The following is an 18,303-nucleotide window of genomic DNA, read 5'->3' as shown; positions in this document are numbered from 1 at the left end:
AGCCGGATCAATATTTCTGGAAAGCGATACTTTTGAGCTTTTCGCCACATTGATGTGAGAGAGGCAATGTTGGTCAGTCGGTCCACGACTTTGACTTTAATATCTCAACAGCCATTGGTTTGATTACCATGACATTTTGTACAAGAGTTATGGTCCCCAGAAGATGAATCCTATTCACTTTGATGATCCTCTTACTTTTTCTATAGCAACAGTTAGTGAACTGTCTTCACACCTATTGGATGGATTGCCATGAAATTCATCCACGTGTCCTTCACAATTTATTGTAATAATTTTGGTGATCCTAAGCCATCATCGGGTTAATCTTTTACTTAATGATTGATGAAGAAATACTTACGACAAACCCATCAGCCTGAGCTTTACTTTGTGTTACTAATTAGCAAATGTTGGCATCCTAACACGCTAAATGGTTAAAATGGTAAACCTGATACCTGCTGATTTTTAGCAGGTGTTAGCATTGTCATTGTGAGCATGTTAGCATGCTGACTTAGCATTTAGCAACACTGTGTGTAGCTCCTAGCATGTCTGTAGACTCTAGTGTTCTTGTTAAATGTAATGGTTCAGTGCTCCCATTCACCGCTGTTGTATAGGGTTGGCATGTCACTAACAACTATCCATAAAACCTGAAAGTAAGACAAATGTTTCCTCTGTAATTTGGTCTGACATTTGAACTTTTTCCCTTTTTTCCTGTAATGATCAGAGTCAAACAGTCGGAGCAGCTGGAGGCTCAGGAAAACAGCTGCAAGCCTTGTCCTGTTGCTGCCTCCTCACCTGCATGTGGCTCTGATGGACACAACTACGCCTCTGAGGTAAAAGATTATATTCTGCAGCAGCATCTCGCTCTAAAAGCACTCTACCTTTTTACTTGGATTTTTTTTTTTTTTTGTTGCTTTATTACTGGATTCTTCGAACCATAGAAACCCTGAAAAGAAATCGCCCGTGTCATCATTTTAAATAATGAGAGGAGTCCAGTCAAGAGATGTTTCCTGCTGCGCTGACATATACGTGGACGCAGCAGGGCAGCACAGTTCATCACTGCTCGCGGGAGGACAAGTGCGCCGGCTCAACGTGGCCGTATGATTAATGACTGGCGGCGTTTTCAGCGGCATCACTGTACACCGGGCCGCTGCCAGGACTCTTTATTGATTCATGTATAGTTTTTAATTTTGACCTTGCATGAGAAGGCTGGCGGTAAATGACAGCTCATTCTTGCTGCCTTTTCCGAAGTGCAGTGTCTCATCTGAATGAGCAATCGCTCTTTCCTGCGGTCACCTCCATAAATATTTTAACTGTCTCTTTCTCCTCCACAGTGTAAGCTGGAGCAGCAGGCCTGCCTCACAGGCAAAGAGCTGAGCATCATGTGTGCCGGCTTCTGCCCCTGCGCCACAGCCTCCGTTACCCTCTCAAATACTGACGCAAAGCGCGGCAAGTGGCCTTTTCTTTCCCTTCTTCGATCTGTCTTAATTTTGGGATTCACACCTCCCTTTCTGCACGGCTGTCATCCCTTTAAAAAGCTATGACGCGCCACACACAGCATGCTGTCAGTATGAGAGGACTAATCAACCCAGTGTTCCACGTTTAGGATCAATACTCACCAATTTCAGAGATTACTGTTAGCCAAATGTCCCCCCATGTAGTTAAAGTGCTCTTTCAATCCTGTAGTGATTAATTATTTAGAGTGTACACTATCTATCATTGCAGCCAAACACTATTGATTGTCCAAGCTCGTGAAAATGCCAATTGATCAGAAGGATGAAATGTTACTACTGCTTTTCATCTAGTGCTTAGCCTGAGAATGAAAGTGGATTCCTATTGGATAATAGCAATTTCAGGCCTTAGAGTTAATTGATAATGTTTTCCTTGAGTGGCAGCTCATATACTTGTGACATAGACCTCGACAGCTTTACACACGAGTGAAACCTTTGATTCTGTTCACTGTACATCAGCAAAGGCAATGGCAGGCCTGTCTTTTGGGAAGGTGAGTCAGATTGCTGTTAACTGTCTGCCAAGGTTTTGAATGCTGGGATTCCCTTTTTTTTTTTGTTGCTCCCTCAGAGAGCTGCACTGGCCAGGACCTGGCAGACTTGGGAGACCGCCTGAGAGACTGGTTCCAACTCCTTCATGGAAACGCGAAGCAGAATAACTCTGGCAAGCTCAGAGCTGGCACCGCTTCAGGTTGGAAACACACAAAAGCGGTTTTATTCTCAAACTTACAACTCAATTGTCTGCGCAAAGAAGTGTAGTCTAAACAGAAAGAAACTAAAGTGCAAAGCAATTTTTTTTTTTCTTGCTGACAGTGCTGGACAAGAGCCTTGTAGCCAGCTGCAAGGACTCCATCGGCTGGATGTTCTCAAGGCTGGACACCAACAGCGACCTGTATCTGGACCAGGCTGAGCTGGCTGCTATTAACCTGGACAAGTACGAGGTCTGCATCCGACCCTTCTTCAACTCCTGTGACAGCTACAAGGATGGGAAGGTCTCTACAGCAGAGTGGTGCCTCTGCTTTTGGAGAGAAAGTGAGTGAAGGGATCTCGACCAGAGAGCAGCGTCTATTTTGGGTCAAATCTCTAATTGGGTGAAATAATATCAAAGTTACATCACAGGGAAATAGAGGCTGTGTAATGATGTCACTTTAAAAAAATAGTTTCAGCACTTAACTGCTATTAAAAACACAAACTGACATTTGCAGCTTAAACGAGTAGAAACATGTTATTTTGTGACTTTTAGAGGTGCTGGTATATTTTGGGGGAGAGAGCGAGACTAGCCTTTTCTCCATGCTAATCTTCATTCTAAGCTAATCGCCTGCTGGCTCAAACTCCCCGCAAGAAAGCGAATAAGCGTGTTTTCAAAAATCTCAATTTTTGACCAAGTCTGAAAGCCTACAGGCTTTAATTTCAGGATTGCAGGATTTTATTCAGCCGAATCAACTTCTTCTAAAAGCACATTCTGGTTGTCTGTTTCTTCTCTTTAACCTTCGGCAGTTTGTACAAACCTATGCTTGAATTCTCCATCCTTTCTATTATCCATAACCGCTTAAACCAGGTCTGACAATATTCCAAGACATGATAAGCAGTCCTCACATTCTCCTGCTGAGAACAATCTGGACCTGAGTCATCTGACAGTTTGCCTGAATAACTTTCTGGCAAATAGAAAGTCCTTCAGACGTACATTACCTGATCCAGGGTTCCCTTGGGCTAAAAAGACTCAGCTTGACTGCTTCCTCCTCCACTTCTGTTCACTTGTGGTGTCCTTTGTTGCACCAATGACTTTCTGGTCACAACTCGGCTCTCGTTCTACAACACACACAGTCACAGATCCATCGTTGATCTCTGGCCTCAGCTGTTCTGGTACATTTATGAACTGTTTGTGGAACACGGTGTTCCCGATTGAGTTGATGATTATCACAGAAGTCCAACAACGATCATTATGTTCAGATCAGGCAGACTGTTCACTTCAATCAACCCCCTCCTGGTTTCTGTGGCAGTGATCATGTGGGTGTTGAGGTGTTTCCTCCGTGTAACATGCAGTCACGTAGTTGCAACTACAGAGCATTCATAAAGTATTAAGACCTCCACCTTTTGTTATGTTGCAGCCTGTATAATGTCTTACAACGGTACTTAAAGAGCTTTCTTAGTGAGCTTTCGCGCGGTCATATAATATCCCCACATCTCATAGTTCAAATGCCCTTTGAATATTGAAGAATGGTTTTAATGATTATTATTTTGACAAAGAACTTAAATTCTCTTTTTTTTCTAACTCTTTTACGAGGAATAAAAGCTGAAAGCAGATTAACCGAGAAATGTCAGTTCAAATCATAATATTAATCTAAAAACCACTGATGTGCTTGAATAATCATTTACAAAGCTGACTCTGACAGCCATGTTCTTGACATTTTAGGTTTAGTTCAGGTGTCTCCATGGATGTTGCCTTCGCTCTCAGTGCTATTTCAGCTTTGTTCATTTGCAACATTTGCACCATTTGACCTTTACTAAACAAATACAGGATATTTCTGGCACTAACATCATTTGCATGTCGATTGCTCCATTGATCAGGCATTTAACCTGCATGCCATAGATTACACCAACTCCCTAATCAATGTTTCAAGCTGGTGGTATTTATAAACCATTTAGTGATAATGGTTTTATGATAATGATTTGGAACAGGACGTCAGACTTCATGTCGAGAAATTATTACAAACTGTTATTTTAACAATTATTGATTATGGTTTGTGAATTCATATTGCGCAGACACAATAGAAATGCTGTGAAAATCTAGAAATACTGGAGAAGGTTTATTGCCTTGGGGGTCTATTTCTATCTATTCTAGAGCTTCAGCTCATGTCATGTCATTCTCAGGCTCCATCCATATGTTCTTTCACCTCCGCTCTCCACGATCAATCAGGCTCAAAGGGAATGAAATACAAGACTTCTGAAACAAATCAATATGGGCAAAGAAAATAATGTAATTATGAAGAGCATTGATTGAGATCAAGTTTGGGGATAGTTTGTCATCACTTTTCTTATTCGATTCTCACAGAGCCGCCGTGCCTCGCTGAGCTGGAGAGGATCCAAGTGCAGGAGGCGGCCAAGAAGAAGCCCGGTGAGTTTATCATTTGTCATTTCACTTGCGTAGGGACACCTTTTTGGACAGAATTTTACCACTGACACACTTCAGATCCTTTCAGTCACACAACGCCATAGTGTAGCCATTAAGTGCACTGTCTAGCTGGCGTGTGCCACTGCACGCGCTCCGTGTGGCTGGGTGCACTTGTGTATTAAGGCCTGGAGGAGGCTCATTTAAGAAATCACAAGCTCACACCTCGGATTAGGTCGGGGGGGGGGGGGGGAATTAGAGGTCAGCGATGGCTTTAGGAAGGAGCAAGGCTGACTACAGTTTCTGCTTTTTACTGCTGCTTTCTCTTTCTACTGTAGTTTCAAATCCCAGAGAAAAGTTCTTCCATCCCCGAGTTCCTCTTGTCTCGTTGTCTCGTTGCTTTTGTGTTTTCGCGGTAGTGGAGGGCGGGGTTCGTTGCTTGTTAGAGAACTTCTCTTTGGGATTGACAAGATTCTCCTGAGGGAGGCTGAAACAGTGGAGCTCTGCCACCGAGGCTGTCACTGCATTTTTACAACACTACGCCAACATACTGAATAAAAATCACCAGCATATGCATGCTCGTGTAAAACAAACAGGGAGGCTTTCACTGTCCAAAAATCTGCCTCTCCATTCTGACGGTTTTAATCACAGGTTCACTAAGGCGTGCTGGCATTCTCGTTTATGCTGCGCTCATCTCAGGCATCAGCATGAGGCAGCTATTTGTGCTAAGGGTATGAATATTTAACAGCGAGGCACGTGTGTGTGTGTGTGTGTGTGTGTGTGTGTGTGTGTGTGTGTGTGCACGCGCTCGTCCTTGCAGGGGTGTACATTCCCAGCTGCGATGAGGACGGCTACTACAGGAAAGTTCAGTGTGACCAGAGCCGAGGGGAGTGCTGGTGCGTCGACCAGGATGGAGGAGAGATGATGGGCACCAGAATCCACGGCAACCCTGACTGCGGTAAGAGGAGGGGGGGGGGGGGGGGGGCATTAGGCAAACAGACATTTTCACACTATACACAGCCAGAAAAGCTTCTATATTATCAATCTGTAATTGAGTCCTTGAAGTCGTATTTTCTCAAAGAGGTGCAAAGAGATTTTAGCTTGTATCCAATGCTTCACCACGTTTCACCCGTACAGTGTGTGGGATATGGTTGCATCTGATGGTGAGGTTGCAGATTTTGCAACCAACTGAAAACCCCTACACACTCCTCCCTTTCCAAGACCGAGGTAACGTGACCCGCCAAGTGCAAAACAGGGCTAACACCGTTCACCTGGCTCAAAGGCCATCCTTATCACGATAACGCTACTTTAGGAGCTACAGATGTCAGGCGGCAGCTGGCGGTACCGCGGTTTTGCACTCTGCGGCTCACGTTATCGCAGTTTCTCAAGCATGTCGGAGAACTACGGTGGCCTTCAGGTATTCTAAGCTAACGAAAACACAACAATTCTTAGTTTCAGGTGATTATACACCAATGATTTATGAATATTATATTCCATTTATGATAATAGATGCCCTCGAAATGCTACGCACTGGCCCTTTAATACAAACTCCACGTATTAATCCTTTTCCAGATGAAGTAGCGGGATATTCTGGAGATTTGGGGAGTGGAGTGGGATGGGAGGATGAAGAGGAGAAGGAGGCAGAGGACACCGGAGAGGAGGCGGAAGAGGAGGAAGAGGAGGAGGGCGAGGCAGACGATGGAGGATACATCTGGTAGAATTGACTGACCTCACGCGGAGAGCCGTGTCACAGCCGCTGGCCTGAAAATCTACAGGGATGGCTCTCTCTTCAAAGCAAAAGATTTTGGGATCGGACCTGGGAGGCATGGAGTTGTGTATCATCCTGGTGGGATATGTGGTGCTGGTCAGGTCCAGGGATGAGACAGATGACCAGTTTTTTGTCTTAGATATGTGTAATTGCTTCATTCTCTCGTCTCTGTTTTTTGAGCAACAGAGCTTTTTGTTTTGCCGTCCTGAAAAGCAGGACCCACTGACTACTGCACCATAGGTAGCTAAAGTCCATCAGAATTCCTATCTCGTCCAACCGCCATCTATGCATATAGAGATTACCAGTAATTTTGTATTGTGTGAACAATTGCTTGAGTATTAGAGTCGCCGTCCCACTGGAATGACTAGAGGTCAGAATTGAAATAGTTAAGACATTTTGTGAAACATGCTCGTTTGCTCTCTTGCAAAGTTTTATGAGAAACTCGATACCACTCTTGTGTAGAATATAAAGCTAGAGCTAGGAGACGGTTACCTGAGCTTAGCATAAGGAAACAGGGGAACAGTTGTCTCTGTCGGAAGTAAAAAACAACAACAATCAGACCTACCAAAACCTCCAAATCATACTAGATAACATCTTTTATCTTGTTTGTTCAGTCAGTAAAAAAAAAACACAGTACAACAACAACATTTTGCGTTATTATGAAGACTATCCAGGAAGTCATCCCGTAAAAATGCCAATTCTTTATGCAGTTTTTGTACGGCAAACAAAACTGCTTCAGGTTTCAGTCTTTAGTGAATGACATGTCACTGTTGTGTTCACAGCTTGTTTCTGCTGCCCTTGAGTGGCCAAATACATGAGCTAAGCTAACCTCTTGGTCGTAGCTTCATATTTACCGTACAGACAAGAGACTTCTCATCTACCTCGAAATGGATAGCAAATAAGCGTATTTCCCAAAATATCAAACTATTTAATTTAAGCAGTTCAGTGTAATGTGGTTATGTATGTTTCAGGTTGCCACGGTTTTAAGCTACTTTTATGATAATGGTGCACCACAGCTCATAGCAGTTTTTAAATCTTACTTATGAATTACGTGGATGCGCACAACTATAAAGGACCTACATTTCCAGTTGGATGACTTTTATTAAAAACCTGTAGAATGTACTATAGCGGCCCAAACTACAGTAGAAACCACTAGTCGCTGTCCTCTGCTAACGCTGAAATCATGTCAAAGAATGTGCCACAACTATGTTTTATTCTGAGTTTGCAACTGGAAAAACTGTATTTTGTGTTTATAAAAAAAAAAAACGTGTGCATTACTTGAAGTACTGTGTGTATACTTGAATTGACATTATTTTTTTCTATGATAATATTGTTGCCATGTCTTCATTCATGCTATTGGTAGGCCAGATGTTTGGTTGTTTTTAGTATTGCATGTTAGTGAATAAGAATGTACTTCTAGGCTGAGCACTTTACTAATAAAGGCACTGGAGCCAAACTGTGTGTTGACTTCAATCTTTTCCAGCTATTACCGGAGAGAAATTAGGTTGACTTTGTGCCTACTGTGCCACCGAGTCGCTCATCATCTTCCTTTGTATTTAAGGATGAGTATTTTTACAATGAACCTGCAAGATCATTAAAGAAGGGAACACTGAGCTGAGGTGCCTGTGGGGAAATTAAATGAATTTCTTAAGCTAAAGGCAGCTTGATTGTCCTTGCTGCAGGAAGGTGCACAGGAGAGAGTATCACCGACTTACCTCAGCAGATCAATATTTTCGAATTCAGCTGGTGTGCTAAAAAAAAACGATTTAAAATGAACTGACTCTTATTTTCTGTATCACTCCAGCCGACCTTGCATGGAGTATTTTGCTTATCAAACCCAAGCTGGGTGTGCAAAGATTAATATTTTGGATTACTTAATGACTTTTTCCTGACCTTTGGATCCTCCACCTGGTGTGTAAAGCACCAATTACTGAAGCTCATTACAGATAAGGCCAGTTACAGTCCGTAATTACATGTGATTATGTTTAGCAAAGCATTAAATAAAGACAATTTCATCATCTACGATCATGTGGCATGCAGTGGAATAAAAGAAGTTGCAAGCATACAGTCTGTAGTAGGGATATTTGCTTGAAATATTATGGTGCTCATCTGCCACCTCATGCTAGAAGACCAAATTACAGCAGAGTGGTTGCCAAATGGCATAAATGACCACAACGTCAACGACAACACTGCACAGAATGGATCTGTGCCAGTTTACTTAATTGCATTTCGAACTCCTACAGTCACCGGTTGAAGTCCGGGATTATAATTCTTAAATTAAAAGAACATGACATATTTCCAGCAGTACAATCTTAAAAATCATCTCAAACGCTGACAGGCAGCCAGTGAAGGGGCAGCAGGGATTGGGGGTAATGAGTCACTTCTCACGCGGGGTGTTAAAAGCCTGAAAGCAGCACTCTGCAATAGCTGCAGTTTACCGATATTGCAATAAAGCGATCACAACAATTAAGGCTGGAGATTAAAGCATTAACGAATTACTCCACGTCTGAGAATGAAAGGAAAACCTGAGTGATATGTCGAAACATTTTCTCAATAATGGAAAAATGAATAGTGTGTTTCTGCAGCTACAAGGTATATTTGAATAATCCACAAAGGTAACACTTGTGAGATTTCTGCAGAGATGTAAGCATACGTCTATATGTGACTATAGGTCAGAGTGAATGAATATAGAAGCTTTCAATTTTACCAAACAAAATTATACACTTTTAGGGCGAATATCCTCTTTGAATGATGCAGCCACAGCCCAAAGCCTCTTACAACCCATATTACAGCCTCTGAATGTTACCTTGATTGATGCAAGTGAAGTGAAGCAGAACCATTTGGGTTCAATCTGTGTCATTTGAAGTTTTCTTAGGGAACTATACAACTCATTTAATTTAATGATCATATCACTTTAGGTATTTCCTCAACCTAAATACAACTATTTTTGACTTTGTCTTGAAAAATCCATCAATCAGACCTCTATTCATGTTCCCATTCAAAGTAAACCATAACGTCGGTCTATTTGACCATCTCGTTGAAGCTTAATGCCTTTGGAATGAGTGCAGTATCACAATTAGTCCACTAGATGGAGACATATACCGTGTTTTCACATGGAAGGCTGTTCGATGCTGCTAATGCTGCTCTATGCTATGCTCCATCTAAAGTGGCAAGCTTAGAATTTATTCAAACCCCTTAGGCGACAAAACGCCGCCCTAAATATACAAATTAGCTTAACACATGGCCAGTTGAATCCAAAAAACAGGTTGGTTTTATTACAACATCATCACATAAATCAAACCATATGTCAGCAGGTTGTCATTCAAGTTGAAACTATTTGCACAGATCATCGCCACAAATATAATTTCAAGTTAATCAGCTATAAATAACTTCAGTGCTTTATTAGCTTATAGGCAGCAGCTGTACAAACATTTACATCTGTATTATACATCATTTACAGGAGTTCGGCGACTGGTAAAGAACACTGTTGAAAGGGAAAGCGGTTTGTTTACATGTGTTCTGTATCTCAGTAAACACTCAAAATTCCCTGTATAAAATCATATGTATGTTCTCTTTTATCTCAGTCACGAGCATCTCTGCATATTTTAAATGGGCAGAATATTTAAAATGTTGCTCTGTAAACACGGGACGCTGGAGTACAATGATTAAATGGTCACTATGATCTATTTCCAGCTTCTCATAATCAGGGTACAAATGTCAACAGATCATTAATATCATCATCATAAATGCTTACATGTACAGACTCAAACATCCAGAATATGATTTGAATATTAATTTACAGGTCAGCATGTTAACAGCAAGTGCACCTTCATATCTTTTCAAATAGTCAAAAAGTGCATTACCTGCAGCACTTCAACCCCGTTGCACAGCCTGAATGCTGATTACATTGCTCAGGCTATGGATTAGATCAGAATAAATAACAACAATTACATTTCATTGAGTTGAATTAACTCAGAACTACATATAGTCTGTCTTACTCTCAAATACAGAGGAGTAAGATTGTCTCTGTTACAGTACAGTTGGTCATTCGATTTTATTGCTTCCCGACATTTTAAGGGCAATTAGTTATTACAGATATCATTGATATAATAAAGCAAGGGCAGCCATTGAACGTCATGAACATTTCATCCATTGAGTTCTGTACTGCACACCCCAAAGTCAAAGATAATAAAGACTTGTAACTGCAAAAATAAACGAGCCAATCCCATCGAGAGACTGAAAGGGAGACGCAAATTATTCACAGCACACTCACCAGTGAGCTGTTTAGTTTAACTCAGTTCACTCATCATCTTTGCCTTTATTTGTGCGACGGGCCGTCTCTTCTCCTTGTTAGCTTTCTAAAGGGGATTTGATGTTATTTAGGCTCGATGCTCAGAGTAGAAGATATCTACTGTTGAAGCCCAAGCTCTCTCCCTGCTAACCCCAAAGTGATTAGCGTACATCTTTGGCTATATGCTTTGAAGGCAGTGGCTGCGTATCATAAGATCAAACCAATAAAATAATCTTCTGTATTTACTTATATATTTTAAAATCTAAACTTAATACGACATCAGACGTGCATTAAACTACCCACCACAATCACCACGGGGTTCTTAATTTTCATCACTTGCTTCCTAAAGAATTTGAAGTACAACAGTTGGTCTATTCCATATTAAATAATGCAACACTGACGTATACGTATCTACAATTTCTTGCATAATGCATGTCTGCCTGTGAATTATAATGAGGTGTGGTGTAACCTAATTAACATGCCATGGAGTTAGACAACTCAGTTAATTCTCACATGGATAACAGGGGTAGCACAGTTCGCCGTGAACCACTTTAAAAGTTTGCATAGAAAGAATATGCTCTTAAAGTTTGAAATGTGGGCCGCCTGACACTGGCAAAGAGGCAAAGAGTCTTTGTCATGCTCTCGTGAAAATGTGTCAAGAAAATCCCTTCTGGTTGAGCGTCAGTCCCGCGTCAGTCGATGTACTGTGATAACCATCTGAAACCTTCCCCGTAGCCTTGTTTCTTCAACACGCTGCACATGAAAATCTCCAGCGGCCGGGCGTTCAGCTCCTTCAAAGAGACATTTCCCTGATAAAATATAGAGATAAATGAGGATAACGCTCGTTAGGCACCAGGACACGCGTTCGCACGCAGATGGAGAGATCATGTTAGTTCTGTGACTATAAAGACGAGGGTCTACGACATGCCTACCTTTCCGGTGACTTGACCATCAAGAGCAAAAGCTCCCCTCAGCCCTCCTTCACTGATGGCCTCAGGCCGGTCGATTTTATTACCCAACACCAACACTGGTACGTTGACTATGGTCTCGTCTCCTAGGAGAGCCTGGGAATACAACAGCGGGCACGGTCATCATCAGGCCACAGTTAACAGTCAGCACTGCTCCTGTGGAAACAGCTCGTTACTGCGATGTTTGATCTTACATCCAGCTCAGTCTTAGATTCTGAGAGTCTGTCGTGATCCACGCAGTCCACAAGAAAGACGACTCCATTCACAGCCGGCAGGTAGTTCTTCCACACTCTTCGAGCTGTCATCAAAGAGAAGACTGTTGGGTCAATCTGATTGGGTAGTACATTTTCAGCAACACATGCGCAACCTCTACACACAGGCACTTCCTGCCTTTAGTTTACCATTCAAATGTGGTCAATGTTGGAGGCTCAGTGGTTCCATCTGAGCTGATTTTGAAATGCTGTTTCATGTCAGGGACAACAGAGACGCCTTGTGGCAGCCCTGAGAACTGTGATTGGTCAACTCCTGTTTTCTCCAAAATGTTTCTGATGTCAGTAAAGATGACTGTAAAAAAAAGACGGCCTGATAATGTACGACACATCCATGTAGTTTTGAGGTGGCACTATGTCGATCTACAGGTCTACAGACAACTATTTCTATACAGTCATTATTCTCAAATGTGGAGAAAGATCTCACCTTGTACATGTCCCCCCAGATCAAATGTAGTAAATGTCATCCCACCAATTGAGAGCTCTTCAGAAGCTTTGAGAAGAAAAAGAAAATAAATGTGTTATTACTAGTGAGTTTAGGCCTGCACAGTGAGAACAACACTGGAAATCGTAGTAAAACTCATGTCAACTTGGCACACTACACTACCGTCTCAGTCTCTCCTTACTTGGATGCAGTGTTGGCACATGTTGGCCAAGTCGGTCGTCTTTTAACATGTGTAGGAGCGTTGTTTTACCAGCATTGTCCAGGCCCAGGAAAACCAGCTTCCCAGACTTTTTGTACAGACCTGGAAGATATAATTCACAAGTGTATCAGAAATGACCTTAAATTCCGTGGGTGAAATCCAGATCCAGGTGCGAAACTGCACACCGCACTTACCTAAGAACTGTAAAACACTACTAAACCCCCTGTAGATCCAGTCGAATAAAAAGGACATCTTGACGTTCTTTGACTGAAACAAGAAAAAGGTCAGATTACTATCACATCATGCTTCTCACGCCAGAAAAATAGAAATAATGCATATTTGCTTATACTGTATGTAAATAAGGTGGACAAAATATTAGAAACACCTATTAAACTCAACACAAACAAAAATGTGCCATAGAATTAGGTAGTTTATACAAGAGCTGGTCATATTTACATGAGGTAGTGTTTATTTGCAGAACAATAACACTTTTTGCACAGCAGACATTTAGGCAGGAACATCACAGGTGTAATTGATAGCATTATAAACACGTGATGGAGCTGAGCCATTGTTAACTACTCTTGTTTAACCTGTTCTCTACCAGCTTTGACGAGTCAACATGTCTGCCGTGATAAAGGTCTGTCGTTGCTTATCATTACATCACACTGGTGTTTATCCTGGTCCATATATATATATGTATAACTATGTATATATATATATATGCGACATGTCAACTGCACCCACGCGCAGTAGCAGGTGGCTAGCTACCTTTAGGTATGACGTAACTTTAAATTTTGACGTTAATGTTCACAAAAAGTCATGGATCATTTAGAGATCAAACTTAGCTCGTGGACCCTGTCTTAGCTAGTTAGCATTAGCATGTTAGCTTAGCGTTAAACCTCTGGTACTTTCTGGAGTCTGATGTCACGTGAGCGTCAAGGCAACGTTTACCGATTGTGCGCAAAAAAAAACCCCCATTATGAACCGATGTCAACAGCGCTATACGTTTTTTTTGTATTTACGTCAACACTTTAACGTTAGCGTACTTACCCCTCAGCCCTCACCAGCAGTAGTATTGGTGGTCTCCTTGGAAACAGTCAATCGGAGTTCCGCTTCTTCTTCTTCTTCTTCTTCTTCTTCTTCTTCTTCTTCTTCTTCTTCTTTTTCTTCTTCTTCTTCGTGTGTTAGAATTCTACGTTTGGTACGCAGTGTGATGCATTAGCGCCCCCATCAGGCTTTTTGGTGATCAGGGGGTCTATTATACAGTATGTATATGGAAAAGGTAGGAGGGAAATTGCTAAATTATTATTGTTACGACAGTACTACAGATAAGAAGTATTGGGTAATCAAAAAAGCAGGATTAAAAGAAGAAAAGAAAAAAAAAGCTAGCCAACATTCAGCTTCACTGAGGTGCGCTCAGTGTCTCTATATGGTCAAAGAGAGCTTGCCATATTTTGAAAAGTTGAACCGTAGACCCGCGTAGTGTGTATTAATTATTTTCTAATTTACCAAAATGAAGAACATCTCTGATCCAAGCCTTATGGAGAAGAGGATGACTTCCAACGAAGTAGCCTAATATCAGTCGTCTAGAACAGCAACTGGTGGACTTGTCACTGTGAAGTCCACCAGTTGGTCTATCAGTGAGTAAAAGTACTAATGCCACGCTGTTAAAGTCAAGTGAGTCCTGCATTGAAGTTATTTATTTAAAAGTATAGTGAGAAAAATCTACTTACGGTATTAAAAGTAAAAGCACTCAATGCCTAAAAATGGCCCCTATGACTGTTGTACATCCATCACTAGGTTATTCGCATTAATGTAAAATCTGGATTTTAATGTTGTAGTAAATTGAGATGGAGCACATTTTCTAATATTGTGTATAGAACTGCAACTAATGATTATTTTCATTAGATTCATATGATTATTACTTGATTAATTATGGTAGCACAATAGATGAAAAACTCATTTAGAGCAAATAGATAAAACAGGTCATCATGAAAAATCACAGCAGGTTTGATACCAGCAGGAAAACAGATCATGTTTTTATCCAACAACACTTACCACACTGTGAAGGCCTCTAGTGCTTATTGAAGCGCATGTTTAATTGCAGCCTACAGAAGCATCCCACGAGGCATATCCACTTACAGCCAAATACTTAATAACCAATCGTTTGTATTGTCATTAGCTATATTATAGTATTTACTGGAATTGCCCATACAGGCAGTAGTGCAATTAGTTGTATGTCCACATGAATTATTAGATGGAGTAGTGCACAGAAACGGGTTATGTGTCTTAATTTAAATATTCTCTCCAAGTATTTCCAATAGGACACCATTATCCACTTTAGATCCACATTCTGGAGGTAAACTCAAGTTTATGTGATAATGACAATATGTAGAAATGGCAATAAAATCAACACAATACCCAATACCTTTTAGGTTGAGTGTAGTTTATTGTAATGTTTAGTCAAGCCTGAGGTTATAGGTGACTATCTGATACCTTAAATGTAATATAGTGTCACAATCACACAACAAGCAGGTTTAGACAGCATCAGACATCAAGTGTGAACAAAGAAGCGAGTAAATGTGACATGAAATATAAATCCAGTCCATCCAGTTCATGTACTGGCTCTGATGTGTTGAAATCAGATGAAGGAAGGAAGAAGTGAAGGAGCTTTTCAGCCCAGGATTCATCCTCTTACTTCTCATAGTAGAACCATGTGTCGACTGAGAAACAAAAACATTTTTTTTATTTCCTTGATTTAAAAACAGAGTAGCTGCAATAAAACAAATAAATGAACAAACACCCACCTGAGCTTGGAATCGGGTCTTCGGCTCCAAAAGCACTTGCCTGTAAGAGTTATTGGGGTTATTTTTGCTCATCGGATGCACCTTGGAGGTCATGGGGAACACATGTGTGCAGCTTAGATATTTTGGACTATTGATCCTCTCTGTCTGAAGGCTTTGTGTGTTACCAGATTAGACAGCACGCTTTTATCTTCATCATCTCTAGTCTCATTCAGCAAGGGATCAAGCTGGTTACAAGAATTTGAAAATGAAGACAGACTCACAGACTTAACCACAGCTTCTGCGTCCCCAGCAGAGCAGCAGAACGGACTATCTGAGACACTGGTGTTCATGCTGATTCAAGAAAGAGACGAGACAAAAGAATGCTATTTTAGAAACGCATGTATTTACAGTGTCACTGTTTCATCTGCAGTAAGAAGGTAAGAAACAGTCCAATAACTGAGCAGTATATGATGTGTTGTCTAACAGAATTCTAATTTAGTTGATTCCTCAGGGTTCATGCAGTGCTTGATAATTATCTCATGGATGTTATGGAAGGAAATATCAATAATAACACAGAAAAGCCTACTATACTGTCTGCATAATGGAGTAAGTCCTCACCACTTTAACTCGCCAGCATCGGTCCTCTTAGAAATCAGTGCCTTCCAAAACTCGTTGGTGCTCTTTACTGTTTTAATGGCAAAGTCCTGGAAAACACAATTTATAAATGTGTTATTACTTTAATATGAATTGTTAATATATTGTTTATTAATTAAAAAAAAAAAAACGTACAAGTTACAGATACAAACACTGTTAAATCTATAAAGTGTAATAACATGTCCTCACATTTTTAAAACTACAGCACTAATGATGTGAAAACAGGTTTAAAAGCTGTACCCTGTCCTTGAACTCTTCGTTGAAAGCAAACTGGTTTTCAGGTTTCCCATCTGGGACTTTGTATCTTTTGAACCAATCAACAGTTGCCTCCAGGTATCCAGGCTTAAGCCGTCTTACGTCATCAATATCTGCAACGAATCAGAAAGAAAAGGAAAACTATAAATTCAGATTGTGTAACTGATGGCAGGTTTTCTTCTTCGCCTGTTGCAGGTTGTTCATACCGTTGTAGTCGGCGGCTTCTGGGTCCTCAGTATTGATCACAATGACCTTCCAGTCGGTCTCACCCTCATCGATCAAAGCCAGAGTTCCCAACACCTTCACTTTGATTATTTCTCCACAAGAGCACACCTGAGAATCAAAGGCATTTAAAAAAAAAAGCTACAAACAGCTGAACTTAAATCTGTCTCTGCCAAGCCCCCAGTCAGAGTAGTACCTTGTTTCCTATGTCACATATATCAATAGGATCGTTGTCTCCACAGCAGCCTGTGTCGCTGTCCTTGTGGTTGGGGTCCTCCCAGGTCTGAGAAAGGAGAAAGCTTGTGTTTAGTGACCCAGAGACACAGCCTGGTCTCCTGTTGTTTGAGTATCGTTTATAGGACTCACCTGTGGAATAGCTCCATAGTTCCAGATGTAGCCTTTGTGAGGAAACACATTCGCTACATAACGGAGATTCCCCTTCTTTATATCTTGTTTCAGTGGATTGAGAGGATCTTTGGTGGCAATCTGATAAACAAACGGCCAAAACACAGTTACTGACTCACATTGTAGTGACTGTACTATTAAAAATGATAATTTCCAAATATTTGCATACATTTATATTATATATATACCTCCATCTTTGCATTTGTCCATCTTGGAACCTCCACAACGGCGTGAAAAATATTCTGCAAGACCAACCGAAATACCTCAGATTAATTATCTTTCCTGTTTTAGATCAATTTCTATGAAACTTATTTCACTAAAACCTACGTAACAGTGATTATAGAAAGAAAGACAGCTGAAGCTTTGCACAAATCCCAAACTTGAGCGGACGCTGATGGGACCGTCTGATGTATACAGTGTGTGCTTAAAAACAGTACTAACTGTCCATCACTTCAGACAAATTGACTCCATCTGATTGGTCTCCTAAAGCCAAAACAAGTAACAAGGGCTGAAGTCAAATTGGTCACCTGGAGCACATAATTATGCTTTCAAAACTACAAATAATGTATTTTGATGAAGACGGTTACAGTACAGCCCCAGCAACAAGCTTTCAAACTCCCAAAGGTACAAATACAGCTCTACTTCTTAATAGAAAAACCTACAGCAGTAAGTGTGACACGTGATGCTCACCTCTGCTTCATTTGCGTAGATGGGTATGTCATGGAACGGAGAGATGTATTTGCCCTCAGAGTTTTCTATTAAAAAGAGTAATGCAATGTTAACTCTTTTAAATTAATCACCATGAGGGAACATAGTGTGAGATCCCCTCATTAAGCTCTACGACTACTTGTCAATGCAGCTATAAATAAGTTATAGCAACAAGTTAACAAGCAACTATTACAGTAAAATTTGCTGTACTTACTGAAAAACACCCTGTACTCATTGGTGTTCGGCCTGCCCCTCTCCTCGATGGTAACGCTCATGTCTGGTGTTGCTCTCAAGCTCTCCCACTGTGGTCTAATACAGGAGCACTAAGACGCTCCTGACTGACAGGCATCGAGGCCGAGGGAGCAGGCATGCGCAGTGCTTAAGCCAAGAGACCTGCAACTGCATGCATGTGACAACAGGAAGTGTAAAGGCGAGAAAACAGAGCTGCACGTTCCTGTAGGGTTACTGAATTCTAATCACATCCCTTCATTGTCATCCGTAGCTAATTAAGCGTGAACAAGTTGCTCAGAGTAGTAAGCAACAGCTAATCCCGTCCTTATTCCCACTTCTCCATGGCTGCCACCTGCATTCTGCGGCCTGGATGTGAAGTTTCTTTACCTTGTTTTTGTGTGGAAGCGGGGGCTCTTGAGAGCTCTATTCAGACACAAACAGATGGAGCTGACTGGCGTTAGCTGAAAACCAATTAACAAGGCAGGATTAGG

General features: G+C 41.2%; 3 protein-coding genes across 3 annotated transcripts in view; 1 reads left to right on the top strand and 2 right to left on the bottom strand.

The window, feature by feature from the left end:
- Positions 1-7,714, top strand: part of LOC306712653 (testican-2) — a gene marked incomplete at its 5' end in the record, with an annotated part of 33,575 nt that extends 25,861 nt beyond the window's left edge. Inside the window, 7 exons of the mRNA XM_079182038.1 lie at positions 719-827; positions 1,329-1,447; positions 2,078-2,193; positions 2,316-2,534; positions 4,555-4,617; positions 5,432-5,569; positions 6,184-7,714. Coding sequence (XP_079038164.1) covers positions 719-827; positions 1,329-1,447; positions 2,078-2,193; positions 2,316-2,534; positions 4,555-4,617; positions 5,432-5,569; positions 6,184-6,329 — 910 coding nt within the window. The 3' untranslated portion in view covers positions 6,330-7,714. The remainder of the gene's footprint in view (positions 1-718; positions 828-1,328; positions 1,448-2,077; positions 2,194-2,315; positions 2,535-4,554; positions 4,618-5,431; positions 5,570-6,183) is intronic.
- A 1,935-nt stretch (positions 7,715-9,649) lies between these two features.
- Positions 9,650-13,697, bottom strand: sar1aa (secretion associated, Ras related GTPase 1Aa). The gene is made up of 7 exons (XM_079182047.1): positions 13,602-13,697; positions 12,746-12,818; positions 12,534-12,653; positions 12,335-12,400; positions 11,833-11,936; positions 11,603-11,734; positions 9,650-11,479 (listed from the first exon to the last, which is right to left on the bottom strand). Exons 2-7 carry the CDS (start codon positions 12,801-12,803, stop codon positions 11,363-11,365), a joined length of 597 nt encoding a protein of 198 aa, XP_079038173.1. The 5' UTR covers positions 12,804-12,818; positions 13,602-13,697; the 3' UTR covers positions 9,650-11,362.
- Positions 13,698-15,148: 1,451 nt separating this feature from the next.
- Positions 15,149-17,856, bottom strand: ppa1a (inorganic pyrophosphatase 1a; the record flags this gene model as incomplete). Its single annotated transcript, XM_079182044.1, has 11 exons — positions 15,149-15,274; positions 15,359-15,398; positions 15,619-15,688; positions 15,956-16,041; positions 16,232-16,359; positions 16,453-16,579; positions 16,665-16,751; positions 16,835-16,954; positions 17,062-17,115; positions 17,564-17,628; positions 17,796-17,856. 11 exons carry the CDS (start codon positions 17,854-17,856, stop codon positions 15,246-15,248), a joined length of 867 nt encoding a protein of 288 aa, XP_079038170.1. The 3' UTR covers positions 15,149-15,245.
- Positions 17,857-18,303: the final 447 nt, after the last annotated feature.

This window comes from Pholis gunnellus (genome assembly GCF_910591455.1).
Source record: "Pholis gunnellus genome assembly, chromosome: 21".
NCBI lineage: Eukaryota > Metazoa > Chordata > Actinopteri > Perciformes > Pholidae > Pholis > Pholis gunnellus.
The sequence above is the reverse complement of the archived record's forward strand: the minus strand, read 5'-3'. Positions and strand labels throughout refer to the sequence as shown.

Excerpts from the sequence above, each read along its gene's own strand:
- sar1aa (XM_079182047.1), bottom strand. The coding sequence starts at position 12,803 with ATGTCCTTTTTATTCGACTGGATCTACAGGGGGTTTAGTAGTGTTTTA. Across the intron at positions 12,401-12,533 it reads TGTGCCAACACTGCATCCAA|CTTCTGAAGAGCTCTCAATT; the intron begins GTAAGGAGAGAC and ends TTCTTCTCAAAG. Across the intron at positions 11,937-12,334 it reads TCTGGGGGGACATGTACAAG|CTCGAAGAGTGTGGAAGAAC; the intron begins GTGAGATCTTTC and ends CTTTGATGACAG.